The 17,169-nt window shown below is 40.3% G+C and overlaps 2 protein-coding genes across 5 annotated transcripts in view; both read right to left on the bottom strand.

Annotated features, from left to right (window-relative positions):
- The window catches only part of LOC127643001 (pituitary homeobox x), a 6,805-nt gene extending 3,128 nt beyond the window's left edge, over window positions 1–3,677 (bottom strand). Inside the window, exon 1 of the mRNA XM_052125519.1 lies at window positions 1,514–3,677. Within this exon, the coding sequence (XP_051981479.1) occupies window positions 1,514–1,997 (484 nt within the window). The 5' untranslated portion in view covers window positions 1,998–3,677. The remainder of the gene's footprint in view (window positions 1–1,513) is intronic.
- A 1,651-nt stretch (window positions 3,678–5,328) lies between these two features.
- On the bottom strand, window positions 5,329–15,208 carry LOC127642989 (uncharacterized). Of its 4 annotated transcripts, none has more exons than XM_052125497.1 (11): window positions 14,901–15,208; window positions 14,539–14,662; window positions 14,169–14,421; window positions 9,764–10,040; window positions 9,457–9,634; window positions 8,729–8,805; window positions 8,435–8,616; window positions 7,989–8,237; window positions 7,722–7,893; window positions 7,494–7,642; window positions 5,329–7,389 (listed from the first exon to the last, which is right to left on the bottom strand). In XM_052125497.1, the coding sequence occupies exons 1-7, from the start codon at window positions 15,180–15,182 to the stop codon at window positions 8,473–8,475; spliced, it is 1,335 nt and encodes a 444-aa protein (XP_051981457.1). In that variant the 5' UTR covers window positions 15,183–15,208; the 3' UTR covers window positions 5,329–7,389; window positions 7,494–7,642; window positions 7,722–7,893; window positions 7,989–8,237; window positions 8,435–8,472. The 4 variants fall into 4 exon arrangements, with proteins under 4 accessions (XP_051981457.1, XP_051981455.1, XP_051981456.1 ...); XM_052125495.1 differs by having other exon boundaries at window positions 14,533–14,662; XM_052125496.1 differs by lacking the exons at window positions 5,329–7,389; window positions 7,494–7,642; window positions 7,722–7,893 and having other exon boundaries at window positions 7,919–8,237; window positions 14,533–14,662.
- Window positions 15,209–17,169: the final 1,961 nt, after the last annotated feature.

The following is a 17,169-nucleotide window of genomic DNA, read 5'->3' on the forward strand; positions in this document are numbered from 1 at the left end:
AAAATATTTATTTTTCGCATTTCAAAAAAACTTTTTTTCTTTTCTCTATTCAAATTTTTTTTTCTCTCTTCAAAACATTTTGAAAAAGGAATGCAGTACCAACCTTGGCCACCAGGTGCCACTATCAGTAAACATGTCTAAAAACAAGGTTTCTCTCTTCTCTCTCTAAAATTTGCATTTTTTTTCTCACTTAAAATTTATTCTCTCTTTTAAAACATTTTTTGAAGTGAGAAAAAAAAAGCAAATGGAGAGTGAAATATATTTTCACGTTTCCCCTGAGAAGAAGACCCTAGTGATCTCATACTGCATGTGTCTCCTCTGCAGTTACAGAAGAGATCTCAATAATAACTCAAACTGTGATATCGACTGTCAGCTTGCTAAATGTCAACAATGGACTAATTTGTTCATTTGTATTCCTCCTAAGTAAGATGAATACCTGAGACAAAGTTGAGACTTCAACTAACACAAATGTGTGATCTCATGAGAACTAAATCTCCTAAAATGTGAATTAGCCTTTGCATTTTCCGTGTAGGAGTCAACTTTGTTTCTTTCTATTTTACTTGTTGTGCGCACAAAATGTCAGATGAAATATTTAGTTTAACTCTTTATATCTCTATTGTTCTTCTAACAATGGGGTTAAATAGTACGGAAGCCCTGAAGCACAAGGTGAAATTACATAATTCAATTTCACCATGAAAGTCTGCACATGACATATAGCAGCAGAGAAAGCATTAAAAGCACAAGTTTACTGATAGTGGCACCTGGTGGCCAAGGTTGGTAGCGCATAACTGTTTTTGAAGAGAAAAAAAAAAACGTTTTGAAGAAAGAATGTATTTATTTAAGATAGAAAAAAGTTTGAAGACAAAAAAAAATTTTAAGTGACAAAAACTATTTTTTGAAGATAGAAAAAAAAAGTTTGAAGACAAAAACTTTTTTTTTGAAGTGAAAAAAAAAATTTAAGTGAGAATTTTTTTTTTGAAGATAGAAAAAAGTTTGAAGACAAAAGAAATGTTTGAAGTGATAAAAAAAAAAAAATTTAAAGAGAGAAAAAAATGTTTTTTGAAGAGAGAAATAAAAAAAATTCTCTCTTCAAAAACAGGAATGCGCTACCAACCTTGGCCACCAGGTGCCACTATCAGTAAACTTGTGCTTTTAATGCTTTCTCTGCTGCTATATGTCATGTGCAGACTTTCATGGTGAAATTTAATTATACAGCTTTTATTTTTTTTCACCTTGCGCTCCAGAGCTTCCGTACTATTTATGGAGTGGTGGTGGCCTAGTGGGCTAAAGCACTGAACTGGTAATCAGAAGGTTGCTGGTTCAATCCCCACAGCCACCACCATTGCGTCCGTGAGCAAGACACTTAACTCCAGGTTGCTCCGGGGGGGGGGATTGTCCCTGTAATAAGTGCACTGTAAGTCGCTTTGGATAAAAGCCAAATGCATAAATGTACATTTCCAATGAGTTTCATTATTAAAACCCAAGTCTACCAAAGCAAACAAAAGAATCTTACCGTTGGCTGCGTGTAGAATCTCTCCACATTGTGAACAGTAGCAGCACGATCGAGGATCCGTTTGATTCAGTGATTCATGATTCGTTGGAGACTCTGAAACCAGTTTCTCCTTGCATGCTTCGAGAGTCGAGACAGGACTGTTTTCCGAGCTGGGAATGGTATTCCTGTCTCCGTTCTCAAAGACTCCGCTCAGAATGCTGTCAATAGTGAACGCAAAGCGTTTCTTGTCTGTAAACACGCTCATGTCCATGGTGTGAGGTCTGTTGGCTGCACCAACCGGTGCTGAGCCAGAATGCCGTTTCCAGAGGAGCACACATTGATATAGAGCCACACTTCTCCCTCTCTGAGTCAAACCCCCATTTACCAAATAGATTAAAGAAGGGAGACAAAGCATAATCCCTCTATACAGCTCAGGGCAAAATGTATAAAGTGGCTGAAAAATCCCACCTAATCTGGGCTGTTGTGAAGGTGTTAGTGAGAACATGAGATTCAGGTAATCTGGCTTTGGCTCAGAAGAAATCAGATTTCACTGTATCAAATGAGATGTTCAGAGAGCCACAAATCCTCATTGTTGCGGGCAAAGATAAATTGGCTGCATTATGGGCTTTGATTCTGCTGCGATGTCAACACAGACCAGAGGTCTCCAAGAGGATCAGCGCATTTGCATGGGATTTTGTTTATTTCATAGCTGTTTAACCCTCAGAGCCCCAACCATTCCTATTGATATTTCTCGAAAACACAACACAACTACTGTCAAATACATGCTTGGACTAAATCCAAAACAGTCAGCCATAGTGTCAGGATGCACTGTGAACAAGTGTTCATGTTTCAGACTGTGAGCTGCAGTTTTATGAAGTTTGAACCCATATTTAATGACATATAATGTAAGCCTTTAATGCATGCATTGGGTCTACTTTTTGGAGCCCACACCTCTTTAGTGCATGCATTTCATATGCATGTACATACAGGATACATATTATACACTAGCGGCCAAAAGTTTGGAATAATGTGCAGATTTTGCTGATTCGGAAGGAAATTGTACTTTAATTCACCAAAGTGGCATTCAACTGATCAGAGTATAGTCAGGACATTACTGATGTAAACAGCACCATCACTATAATCTAGACAGCAGCATCAGTCCAACACTTTATCCTGGAGTAATCATGATAAATTGATCATTTGCTACTTGAAAATCACTTGCCATTACATCAAACACAGTTGAAAGATATTTGGTTTGTTAAATGAAGCTTAAAGCTGTCTGTGTTTGTTTTTGAGATGCCACAGTATGTAATAGACTGGCATGACTTCAGGTCAATATTAGGTACAAAATGGCAAAAAAACAAACAGCTTTCTCTAGAAACTCATCAGTCAATCATTGTTTTGAGGAATGAAGGCGATGCAATGCTTGAAATTACCAAAAAACTGCAGATTTCATCCAAAGGTGTCACTACAGTCTTCAAAGATAAAGCACAACTGTCTCTAACAAGGACAGAACGAGATGTGGAAGACCAGATGTGCAACTAAACAAGAGGATCAGTACATCAGAGTCTCTAGTTTGAGAAATAGACGCCTCACATGTCCTCCGCTGACAGCTTCATTGAATTCTACCCGCTCAACACCAGTTTCATGTACAACAGTAAAGAGAAGACTCAGGAGGACTTATGGGAAGAATTGCAAAGAAAAAGACACTTTTGAAACAGAAACACAAAAAGAAAAGGTTAGAGTGGGCAAAGAAACACAGACATTGAGCAACAGATAATTGGAAAAGAGTGTTACGGATCTGAACCCCATTGAGCTTTTGTGGGATCAGCTAGACTGTAAGGTGTGTGAGAAGTGCCCGACAAGACAGTCACATCTATAGCAAGTGCTACAGGAAGTGTGGGGTCAAAGGTCAAGTGCTACAGGAAGTGTGGGGTCAAAGGTCAGGTGCTACAGGAAGTGTGGGGTCAAAGGTAAAGCGCTACAGGAAGTGTGGGGTGAAAGGTCACCTGAGTATCTGGACAAACGGACCGCTAGAATAACAAGATCTGCAAAGCTGTCATCGCTGCAAGTAGAGGATTTTTTGACGAGTTCATCTTTGAAGTAGTTTAAGAAGTTCTGAAAATATTTTTTCACGTTATTAATGTCCTGACTGATACATTGTGATCAGCTGAATGCCTCAAAAAATAACAATTTCTTTCCATAAGAGCAAAATCTGTACATTATTCCACACTTTTGGCCGACAGTGTCTGTGCTATTTCATTCTCAAGGTAGCGCCGATGTTTCAGTGATTGACTTGATTTACATTTTATGAAGATGTAACGTGGAAGTAAACTATAGCAAGTTTAACACATGAACAGTGTGATTTGGCTTTTGTCCTTTGAGTGTGCTACTGAAATTCTGTAATGGGGCTTTTCCACTGCACGGTACGGCTCAACTCGGCTCACTTTTTTGGGGTTTCCACTGTGGTTGTATTCCAGTATTTGGTACCTGGTACTTTTTTTAGTACCACCTCGGTCGAGGTTCCAAGCGAGCCGGGCCGTTACTAAATGTGACGTCAAAACCCGGCAGATCACTGATTGGTCAGAGAGAATCGTCACTACCGGCATCACTGGATTTGCGACATGTGACATCAACCCGCTAGTTTTAAAGTTAGCAACAGCGATAGCAGTATCATTTGTTCACGCGGCTTTCGAATTGTAAAAAGAAATGGCTGTGAGCAAAACCACACCATGGTCAATAAACGAGGTGCAGACGTTCCTCCCGTTAGCATCGAACAAAACGAAAGTCTCTCAGGAAGTGTCTCAGCTGTTGGCCGCACACGGCTACCACCGGACCTACCAACAGTGTAAGGAAACGTTAAACAAAACTTAAGTGACTACAGAACCATCAAGGAAATTAAGAAGTGGTTCGACCAAATGGGCGCCATCTAGACCGGCGAGCAATGGGAGGGAGAGTGCGCTGGACTTGGTCACGGCGTTGTTGGAGTCCACGATGGAGGATAGGATGTTTTGTTACGTTAACTCGATACTCTGCTTGAAAGCTTCACTTTATTCAGTCGAGCAGCTACTGGAAGCTTCTAAAACAACCAGACACACTTGTGTAACATCACCATGAACAACTGCTTTATGCCGCACAATGAGCTAGCAGCTAACAGCTAGCGCTCATGTTATTGTTTATGGTCAGTAATGTTTGTGTTGCATTTAAGATGATGTCACGGCGCAACAATGACGATCAGTCTATAATCCCGCCCACACTGAGGCGGCACTAAACAGCAGTGGAAAAGCAAGCTCAGAAAAGTAAAGCGAGTCGAGTCGAACCGTGCCGTGGAAAAGTGCCATAAGTTGTCATGTGGGATTGTAAATATAAGTGTCACTATAAGATCAGGTGGTCTACATGAAAAAAGTGATGCACATTGTATTGGGTTTTCAAGGTATTTGGTATCGTGATTCTGTGAGATCGTCTACACATGGCTGCATCCTGTTTGTCCACTTCAACATCTTGTTTCTCATGCTAACTAAGGCAATCACCTGGCTCTAGTTTCCCCAGACCTATTCTGTGAATTGGTAATTCAATCAATGTATTGCCATTGGTGTGGACCCTTCATTATTTCAATGATAATGAAGTCATCTGAGTGATACAGTTAAGTTTTGGATGTTTTGGTTTCACCTAAAATGCATTGTAACCACCTGGAAGACCTGCAAACCATAGATGCACGTGCCAAGACCCAAGGTATGTAATAAGATTTGCATTTAAGGGTTAAATTGCTTTAAGTGTGGGTCTCGGAGGGTTTTTAGAGCTAAGTCATGACAACAAAATAGCATTTTCTTTTACAGGTTTAATATTTAAAATGCCTAATGCTCAAAGCCGCGAACAGCAGACAGAAATACTTGGGCAGTGTCTTGACTCCTCCTTATCGCTGCAATGCAGTCATTCAGTGTGTCATTTTTGACAAAGAGTCACAAAAAGGCAAAGCTATTGTACATGTGCTATTCATTCACAATAAATCCTCTGTGATCATACAAGTCCGTATACACGTTTATCATCAAGGAATTAATGGATTTTCAAAATCTGTCTTAAGCCACACAGATAAGGAGGATCAAATCGAGATACAAATAAACAGTCCATCTGGCTTACTGATATTCATTGCCTTTACATTGTTAAGATTATGGTTTTTGGTGTCGTGATGATTGGTATCGATAGAGCTGCAGAGACATAACCTAGGCACAAATATAATTCTTTGGTCCTATACATCCATTTGTGTCATTTCATTGAATCTTAATGACTAAGTTTATAGTAAAACTCATCACTAGTTTTCATTTAGTTCATTGTATATAGGAGAAGGGTATCTTTTCAATGAATCAATGATGCTTTGAGCACAAAACAAACAAGCAACTAAAGAAATTGACAAAAATGCATTAAATAGCAGTTTGCACCTTGACAATTAAATGCTGATTATATTATATTTAATAGAGCCATTTTACAAAACAAGAGCGTTTGCACCATAAAGTAACTAATCAAAACCTAGACAAAAGTGAGGCAATTGACTGCAAAACAAACCAGTTCCTATTTCGTTGCATTGAAATATATACTGAAATGTAGTGCTTTTGAACACATTTTATTATCAATAATAAAAGTAATAAATCCTGACAATTATATAGCGCTTTTACATAGTATAGTGGGACTCAACCACCACCTGGATGATGCGACGGCAGCCATAGTGCACCAGTACACTCACCACACACCTGCTATTGGTGGAGAGGAGAGAGTAGAGTGATGTAGCCAATTAATGGATGGGATGGAGATTATTAGGAGGCCATGATTGAGAAGGGCCTATGGGGGGATTTTTAATGACCACAGACAGTCAGAACCTCGGTTTAATGAATCATCCGAAAGACGGTGCCTTTTTACTGTATAGTGTCCCCGTCACTATACTGGGGGATTAGGACACACACCGACCACAGGTTGAGCACCCCCTACTGGCCTCCCTAATACCACTTCCAGCAGCAACCTTAGTTTTTCCCCAGGAGGTCTCCCATCCAGATACTGACCAGTCTCAACACTGCTTAGCTATAGTGGGCAACCAGGCAAGAGCTGCAGGGTGATATGGCTGCTGGGACATACTTAGGGGGTCTCAACGTGCGTATTCATCTTATAACATAATCGGATGGATTGTCATTTTAACTGCGGCTCTTTTCTGTGGTGTCAGTCTTTTGAGGGCCGGGACATAACTCAAGAGAAACAACTCGTCCTCATTGGCCAGTGATGCAAGCGACCTGATCGGCCCCTGATCGGCCCCAAAGTGCCACCAGGAAAATGCCCGGTATGCCAGATTACCAGTCCAGCCCTGGGTGGGAATAAAAACGAGCTGTTTTTGTGTGTGTCTTTAAATGCAAATGTGCTGGTGCAAACGCAGTTTACTGTAATGAAGGTTAGAAGTGACTCCCTCATGTATGGTGGACCATCCTGGAATGGAGCCAGTTTGTTTAAATGTGTTCTCTCTCACATTTACAGAGCCGACTATGGTCCCTTGCGACTACGTGGAAATACAACTTGAAAAATATACATTTTTGGTTTATTTACAAATCGCTGCTTTGTGAGCTGGTGCTGGGGTTTCCTCAGATGGCGAAAGTATGCGTTGTAATTCCAGCCTGTGTGGTGCTGAGGATTCCCCGGGAGTTTCCCGATGCCCAGGGCGGCTATGTTGGCTTCAAGCCGCCTATAGATTAAATCAAGTCACCCGGCTAGGGATGACCTCCTCCTCTTCTGGCCGCTTGTACTCAGCACACAGGGCTACAGGGCTGGTGGTATGGGGATCCTCATGGTCTGCTCCACATATGGTGCTGGGTCCACAAAGACTTCATCAAATATGAGGTCCAGCAGGTCCTCCACATACCCTGTGGAATATGACAGATTTTATTTGTACATAGTTACTATTGAGTGTTTTAACCAAACTTGTAAGATGATGTGCATTTCTATTATATTTGGTAAATACACATACTGAATGTAGGTTCAGCTTTCACATCTCTGACCGGGAATTCTCCTTTCCTGGCCTTCGGAAAGGTGAGTTTGAACAGTGGCGGACCTGCTGCTGATGTGGCTTGCGGACAACCGGCGTTTTCATTGAAATGTAGTGCAGCCAGGTACAGTCTTCAAGCAAAGAATACAATTTCACATATCATGATAAAACTATGCAAATGTGAAGTTAATTTGACAACAATTACTTTACCTGCACAACATTCCAAGAAACGTAAAGACGGTGTTTTTAGAAGCAAAACGTAAAATGATGCTGTGGAAAGCCTCTACAGAAGAAGTCTGGTGGTGAGGACTTAGTTTTGTTACATCCCTCAATATTCTCTTGTTGGAGAGAACTTTCTCCAACTTGTAAAATGGCAGAGTTCCTAAAGATGTGGAAATGTGCTGTTATCCTAATAACTGGATTTGCTCTTATTTTTTAATATGAAAGTTACCTAAAAAGTTTATTCGGACAACATACCAGCAGTCAGCCATTTGCTCTTGTCTATACTTTGCCTTTGTGCATGTAGACATGCAGGAAAATATGGGTCCTCGTGAGTGTGTTTATCCTGGACATGGTTCAGAATCGATGTCCATTTTGCAACTCGTTCTGGCCCTGTGGTTGACGAAGCAGCAGTCCAGTATATGTGATTCTTTATACTACGCAACCACTTGCGTAGTTTCTCACAACCCTTCAACTTGGCAATTTTATCAAGCTGTTTTGAAACTCCTGGAAATGACAATAAATACAAGCATGACAACACTAAAGACATGTAGACCAATGTTCAATGTGTGCTTGATGTAAACAAATAAACAGAAATTTAATGTAATGGTATTGTGAATATAGAACATTTTCATTAGTACAGTATTTCCCAAATTATTGCTCTGTCCAAGTCAAAATATTATTTGAAGGATAAGGTTAAATACTTTTCTGAATGTGCCAGAAATCATAGAATTGGGTGATATTACGGTCCCGGAGGTATTTTATGTATTCGTGGATGCTGGTCAGTCACAATGGAGTGTAGAGTCACGCGACGCATTTCCAACAAATCGAGGCTTCTCTTTAAACCTTCCTTTTCCATGTTACAGCTTCCTCCCACTTCGTTACTCTGTCAAAGAAATGTAGTACAATGAAATTAAATAAAAAAACACACAAAAAACATGTAAAACTCAAAATGTGAACCTTATAATTACAAATGTTTCTTCTCACTCAAGTTTCACCTGGACCAGTTGTATATCAACAACGGTGTTTGTCTCAAGGTCCATCATTGTATAGCTGCCAAATTTGGCAGAGTGTCCTTCAAAAACAATGGTACATAATTCCATATTAGACACTGTGCATTGCGTTGACAGATGTGAAATAACAATGCAATCTTTTTTCTGCTTTTTAATAAGTATAATGGTGCGTTCACTTACAACGCGAAGAAAATTTTCGCCTTGTGCGAGTTTGACCGCTGGATTATAAATGTGTGTTTAAACTAACGTTTGCGCGAGTAACGCAAACCCGCGAGTATTCCCGCTTCTCTTCCGGAAAAGGACAGGAGGAGGGGCTTCTATGACTTGGTTCATAGTAAAGTACAACCAATAGCTGGAATCAAGTAGACATGCATATTTTCAGAACTTACCAAGTAGTCCAACTTCCTCACTCGCTTTCCTCCAAGCGATGTCTTTTTTCGTCCGGTCTCATTGTGTGTATGACATTGTGTCATGCAATTCCAGGTGCCCGCATACCGCTTAAAGAAAAATGTTCATCCATTTTTCCAGATTTTTTCTGCTACTACGTCGTCAGTGACATCCGGACAATCTCAATACTGATATTCGTGACAACGGGTAATGCAGATTTTTTGCTCAAATTTGCATCTTTGCATTGAGTTTGTATGTCATCGTGCAACGTGAAATGCTCGCTTCGCGTTGTATGTAAACGCACCATAAATTTTCCTACTATGTACCTGATGAGTCAGCCCTCATATTGCCAACAACAATGACTTTTTCCCTTTGACTGATCTGATGTAGCATCCCATCCTGCCAATTTTGCCATTTGTACACAATGGCAGGCTCGATATACATCCGTGCGTGCCGACGAAAGGTGTCGTACCCGAAGACTTGCAGATGCATAGCTGCGAATATCTGATGACAGACAGAACAGACAAGGTGTTATACATCAATTTTCTAAATTAACACCAGTACAAATCGTTGTGGTTATAGAAATGTAGTCTCTGTGACTGCATTGAGATGAATTAGTTGATATGCAAGTACCTTTTCAACGGTGTAGAAAGAAGCCCCACAGAGATACACAGCAGCAGAAAGATGAAGGTTGCCAGCTGGAGTACTTCCCAGAATTGGCTGACTGTTCCATTTGCGTAGAAAATGACAGTGTTGGCAAAGTTGTTCCACATGTAGAAACGTTCCAAGCCTTTGTGAACGGACATCACAGCTTCGCTGACATACCGGACAAACCTCAAAGAGTTCCATAAGGCAACTCTCATACACAATATATTTACATATTTTTTGAACAGGCTTGGATGCCTGAGCCCTGAAAAATATAGATACATAAGCAAAAATAAAGATTAGGGTCAATATCAAAAAGAAATATAATGCAAAATAGGGATGCACCGATTTATCGGCCAAACATCGGTATCGGCTGATATTCGCTGCCATCGGTGAACGACACCGTATTTGCCGATAGGATGATGGCAGTCCTATCGGCAAATATCGGCATCCGTTTATATGCGTTGTTATTTGCGTACAAATTGGACAACAGTTGACTACCCATCTGCAGATATGGAGAAGATCCAACAGGTGGCGCTATAATACCAACACCAAAGCGTTCAATTCTGGTGACTCTGAGATAAGCATTTATATATTTTCTTGAGTATGAGTTATAGGTCGACCGATTAATCGGCCGATTTTTTGAATTTTTTACATAATCGGCATCGGCCAATATCCACGCATATCAAGCCGATTATTAGGCAGGCGCATCTGTGGGCAGCCTAGTGTTGTTGTGGAACACGTGTTCGACGCACGCTGCCCCTAGAGTCATTCTCCAGCAGAGTGAGCAGACCTCATCCAGTGCCTAAGGAAGGAGCTAAGTTCCTTGGAGAAAACAGTAAGGATTAAATTTGTATAACTTCTTTAGATTTAATTAAAAACTTTTGATATGTTACTGCCAACTTCAAGAAAAAACGTGACAAACGCGATAGTTGACATGACGTTCGGCTACTTTGGATATTGATAGCGTAGTTGAAGTTGCATTATCACAGCAGAAGGGTTGCTATCATGTCACAATAAGGAAGCAAGAATTTTGCAATTACAGACAGTGAATCTGAGACTTTTATTTGTTCTGTTTGTGTGTCTTATATTTGAGAGGGTTGTCACTCAGTGCAGAGAAATAAGTAATAAAATACCAACGCAGTATAGGCTGTTGAAGGACTGGCTTTGGTAAGCTTGGACGTTATCGGTTCTGCTGTCGGTACTGGAGAAATTAAGAAAATACATTTATTATTGCTATAAAGAGAAAGTTATTTTATCTCGCCAGCCATTTCTATGTATAATAATATGAAACCATTTGTCTGTGATGCAATTTAGCTATTCGCAGTCAGAGAGAGAGAGAGAGAGAGAGAGAGAGAGAGAGAGAGAGAGAGAGAGAGAGAGAGAGTCTCGCGCACAGCGAGCACAACACAGCCCAGCTTAATGAGTGACAGAACTAAACATTCGAACATAGCCTGGTTTAGATATGTGATTATTAGTCTGATTTTATTTTAGATTTCGCCTTCCAAAGATTATAAAAATAATATTTATACATAAGCCGCATTCTGTCTAGCACAACGTCCTTCCCTTCACAGCGGTGCACTGACATTTCTCCCTAAAACTCAAACTTAACGTCAGAATCAGCACGATCGGTGATTGTTGTAAAATGCTACTGTTGCTACCGTTCCCAAGGCGGCGCGCGCTCCGAAACACACCGCAAAGTAAAGTATAGGCTACTTCCGGTTTCATGCGTCTAAACGATCAACTATACACAAAAATATGTCAAAACGACCGGCTTGGAGATTCACTTGAACACAGTTTGTCTTAAATGGACGTAGTTATGGAAATAGTTGGGAGAAAATATGCTGCATCAGGAGCCTATTAGATCTGAACTCTTAAAGGGGAAGCGGTCTATTAAACATGTGACGATTGAGCTACTGCGAATCAAACAACAAAAGGCAAAGAGAAAATCACTTACAGCTCTTGAATGAATAACTTCTGCATTAATAAGCATTAATCTATCTATGATAAACTATGCAGTGTTATTTTACAATTAATTACTTTATTAGATTTCTTTTTAGACCACACCTGAACAGTAATGTTAGTAGACCTTCCTGAAATTAAATCACTGTGCCTATATAATGTTTATATTTGTTTAATATATATATATATATATAACAAAAAGAACCGTTAAGAAGACCGTTAAAGTACCGGATCGATAAGCAGTATCGGTAAGATAGTAATACCATTAAACCTTAACGATACCCATCCCCAGTTATGCCTGTGCTTCTCTTGGATGCTCTGAATATTGGATTACGTGTCTGGATTGCCCCTTAATTAAAGCTGCATTTGGATCTCAACCTTCGTGTCTCGGAGCAGTTCGTAACACCTGCTTTGTTTATTTAATATATTTGTTATACATTATTTATACAATATGTTTTTACATTATACATTTTTAATTTTAAGTGTACAAGTGCAGATTGGTCAAGTGTTCAATAAATGTATTTGTTGAGAAATGTTGTCTATCTTAAGTAATTATTTGTGTTACATTTTATCTTTCAAATAAAAGGTTCAAATAAGAGGTTAAAAACAAGCACATATCGGCCAAAATAAATCGGCATCATTAATCGGCCATCGGCCGACCCGGATATCTAAAGATCGACATCGGCCTGAAAAAACCAATATCGGTCGACCTCTAGTATGAGTAGCATTCATGTAAGTATTGGCTAAAGCATTTCTTCCAGTAATGTTCAGACAGACGCGTTTTCGCACTAAAAAAGGCAAAATGCACTACAACGAATAGAGCAGAACGCAAGAGTCTCGAGACGGGTTTCTATCAATTGAAGACTTTTTTTAACTTGACACGGCGTTTAAAAATGCTGCGCTTCAGTGAGAAATGCTAAAAACACAGCGAAACGTGACGCAGTTGTCAAAAGACATCCATCTAGCGACTGTTTACATGGAAGACAATTGAAAAACAGCACGAGCGGACGCAAAAAGACATTCAGTTTGAACAGCCCCTTGTTCACATGGCACAGCACTAGCTGAAGTTTCTCAAATTACCGCTCAAAAAAACAGCATGTTGTTTCAGTTGACAGTAGGTACATTTACAGTGTATCCAGAGATGTATTCATAAATATCCAGATGCTGTTTTACTGTGTGAAAAACTGCTCCAAATGATTCATCAAGAGAACGCTCTGAACGGATTTTACTGAATCACGAATCACAAATCGATTCAGACCATTTTGCAAGCCTGTTTGGTCAAATCACTGAAAAGAACCAACTCAAAATAATTATTCATTCGCTAATTGGACATTGCTGGTTCTTTTAAAGAGCCAACAGAAATACGGGGCACATTTTATGATTGGTGAAATATTCGGAGAGTAAATATTTCTCAGGTCAGTCGGAACGCTCATCAGGTACGGATTACCGACCGGGCCAGTGGGGCCAGTGCCCAGGGGCCATTGACTACCAGAGGGCCCTTGACTGCCCGGGGGTACCCTGGGCTTTAAGGCTGTGCAATCTAGTTTGGTGACCCCCCCCCCCCTGCTTGAAAACCATTTTGGGCATGAACATCAACCCCCCCCTATTATATTGGAGATAATTGGCCCCAGGGCCTTTGCAAGTCATAATCCGTCCATGGCGCTCATGGTACACACAGTGCGTACAGCTGCAGGCGCCACTGGGCGCTCGCTTGCAAAAGTATGGGAAGGTATTTACTAAGAGGCCAATTTTTGTTTTGTAAACAGGCCCATGTTCAGCTCCATGTTTCAACCTACAGTAAGATTGTGCTCAATGGAAACACAAGAACTTTGTAGTCTGTATGAAAAACACAAGAGCTAAAAGATAGCCCTATTTATATTTTACTGCTTTTATAATCACTTATAATTACATTTAAATTGAATTACACTTATGTTTCACAAAAATAATTTTTGTTGGGCTATGTGTTGCCCCTGGTCCTTCTCGCCCCTGCTCCGAACGGGCTTCGAATCGGTGTCTCCGGCGTGGGAGACGGGTGCGCTAACAAGGAGGCTGAAGGCTACAGCTTCTAGCGCCAGTCGCTAGTGCACATCTTGAGGTCAGGAGAGTGAGGTTTACACACTGCACAGCTATCTATCAGCTGGCTCCTGTTACATATGTACTGAAAAATGCTTCTCATTGAGTAGGCAGATGTATAAAGGCTCTTGAAAAAATGTTTTTTCACAAAAACAAATAATCTTTATCATGTGAAAGAAGGTTATATTAAACATTGTTTCATAATATAACAGCAGATATAATTTTAATAATGAAGATTTCTTTGTTTCACTGGCTAGAAAGGGGGATTAAATAACAACAAAAACATCGGTATAAGCCCAGAATTTCACAATTGGTGCATCTCTAAATACAAAACCATCTGCACACTACAGAAACTTACGCAGTCTCTGTTGGCTCTGTTAAAGATGTGTCTGCCTCTGCAGGATCAAATGTGACATCTGACTCTTTAGCTGTTAATATAGAAGAAGAACAGCCCTGGAGGGCATCATCATCATCATCTCCCTCTTCCTCAAGGTCCATGCGAGGTCTCTTTGATGGAGGCTTATTTGGTGTGGAAGACATAAATGTTGCACCAGCTGCATGAGAAACTGATGATATGCCAAAGTCCAAACTGGGCACAGTTGTCTGGACACCTGGAATGTAAAATGTAGTTATGTTTTTGAGTTATGTCACATCGTTATACACAGTGCCAACAGTAAATCCATTATAGCTAATGTGCAAAATAAATATGATTAAACATACACACACACCAGTACTCCTGTGGTGTAATTGAAGCGTCCTCATTGATAGTTGTGTCCCGACACTATGCAGCTGCGGTGATTCTGTCTGGCTGCCAACATCCCGCGTGCAGCTAATATATGTCGATTTGCAGACCTTAACAAATAAACATTGCATTTTTTAAAATTTGAACGAAAACGTACACAGTTTGTATTAAGAGTCAGACAATCACCATTGTTCATTACAAACGTGCGGTTGTGAACTATAGTTAGATACGTCAAATGACGTCATAACTAATTATCTGAGACGGTGTTTACTTTAGCCGCACTCGTCGTGGAACATGCTAACTAGCACATTATTGGGAAAGATTCATAAAAAAAATTATTCTTCTTACTTCTGGGGGTGAAACTGGACCACGAACAGTTGGTACTGATCCATTCTTCAGGAACAACTTTTTAGCAAACCCTGCTTTGTACTGACCCTCGTTTACAAAGCAGTCTGGTGTAAAATGATTAGCGCAAACATGAACGCATTTAGGTAGATTGGAGGGCGCATTCCCTTTAAAAACAAAACGAATCCACTGCGTCTTCCGCGGCTCAGATGTCGGGAGTAAATGAAGACTGCTATGTTCATTCTTACATCCGACAACAAAACACCTCAATCGCTTAGGAGACATTCTAAAGCCGGTGTCAAAACAATGGCGGACTGTTTACAACTCGTCAATAGTGGGCGGGGCCTGTTCAAAGTGACGTCACTTTGTATGGAATCTGCGAACGGCTTGTTCTGGGACAGTGCTTATGATTAATGGGGATTAAAACAATAATTGGACTGGGTGGATTTCTTTTAATTATTATTATAGGGTGGTTGTGTACACATACTGCCAAAACACATTTATGTTCAAACACCATTTAAAAGTGAATTTTGCATAACAGGTCCCCTATTGAGCATATGTGTACATATTCAAATTCAAATTGGCAATGCTGGTAAATGGTAACAACATTTTGGAACATACCATAGAAAGAATCTGCTTGCTTTAGGGTCCGCTCTCTTCTTCATCTCTATCGGATGCAAGCTGCGGCCATCTTTTTATTAACTTTTCAATGTCTCCATCCGACACACTGGCAGTACTTGAATTTCTTCACAGATTCTTAAAAAAAAAAAAAAAATGTATCAATCAGGTGAATATGGCACATGTTTGCCTTTTTAAACATGAAGCTGGTTATCGTAATTTAGCATAAAGACTGGAAAAGATGGGAATAAACTAGCTCTTTACTGGGTTATATAGTCGTTTGAGATGCGGTTGATGTGCTTTTGTAAGAAAAATATTCATCTTTATAAACTATAATCACTGGCTTCCGGTAACGGCCGTCTGCGCGTTCACAAGAGAGTCGAGTTCTGGCATATGATGTAGATGTAGCGTAAGCTCCGGTGAGAAGTGACGAACGTGGAAGTGCAGAGGATAGAGGAAGCCAGTGAACACACGGACGGCCATTACAGGAAGCCAGTGATTATAGTTCATAAAGAACTTGCGTTTCTTACAAAAACGCATCGCTTCGCTTCAGAAGGCCTTTATTAACCCCCAGGAGCCGTATGGATTACTTCTATGATGGATGGATATGCTTTTTTGGGCTTTAAACTCTAAGGTACCATTCACTCCCATTATAAATCTTGGAAGAGCAGGATATTATTTAATATAACTCTGATTGTGTTTGGCTGAAAGAAGAAAGTCATATACAACTAGAATGGCTTGAGGGTTTGTAAATTATGGGATCATTAAAATTTTTTGGGTGAACTAACCCTTTAACACTTTAAGCTTGTTTGATTATATGAATTAAATCAGTAACTACCCAATTTAGTTACATTTAATGGATTAATTAAAGAAACAAACAACCTCCACGATGAAATCAACAAAGAAGAAAAAAAGAGAAGGTGGAAAAATACAATAAATAACATAAAGTTGACAAGGAAAGAGCTTTACAACTGATTTTACAAAGTATATTTTTGAAAAAGATAAATCATTTAGCAATTTAGTAATTCAGCCTAACTAATTATGCGTGTGTTTGTGTGTTATGTTAAAAGATATTACATTTAGGTTTAGGGGTCGCTGCCACATAATTTTATGACAAAGTCAGACCAATTTGCCGCATTGTTAAAAGGTGACCCACCTTGTAAAGGCATCTCTACCCTACCCCATGCCCCAGTCCCTGATCTGTGCTCCCCCAGCACTCAACCTAAACTGGTCCGGGTCTGTATGGCTATATCTCAACCAAAATGTGGCCAGCACTTATGGTCCATAGTCGGGCCGAATGTGCCGTGTCTCAGCCCAAATTGGGCCAAATCCGCACATCCAAAGCTTAGCCAAATCTGGCAACCATTACTGGGCCAGAACTGGCTCACTTTTGGCGAGCTGCTCCAAGACAACAGCCGAGTGAGCCAACACTCAGCCGCAATTGGCCCGACTGAATGGCTACCTGGGATGTCTCCATGGTAACGCGCTCAACAAGCCACGTGATAAGATGCGCAGAGTGACGGTCTCAGACGTGAGGGCAACCGAGATTCATCCTCCGCCACCCGGATTGAGACGGGTCTCCAAGCCAACACGAAGACTTCCGAGCGCATTGGGAATTGGGCGTTCCAAATTGGGGTGAAATATAAATAAATAA

Source organism: Xyrauchen texanus, chromosome 4 (genome assembly GCF_025860055.1).
Source record: "Xyrauchen texanus isolate HMW12.3.18 chromosome 4, RBS_HiC_50CHRs, whole genome shotgun sequence".
Lineage (NCBI taxonomy): Eukaryota > Metazoa > Chordata > Actinopteri > Cypriniformes > Catostomidae > Xyrauchen > Xyrauchen texanus.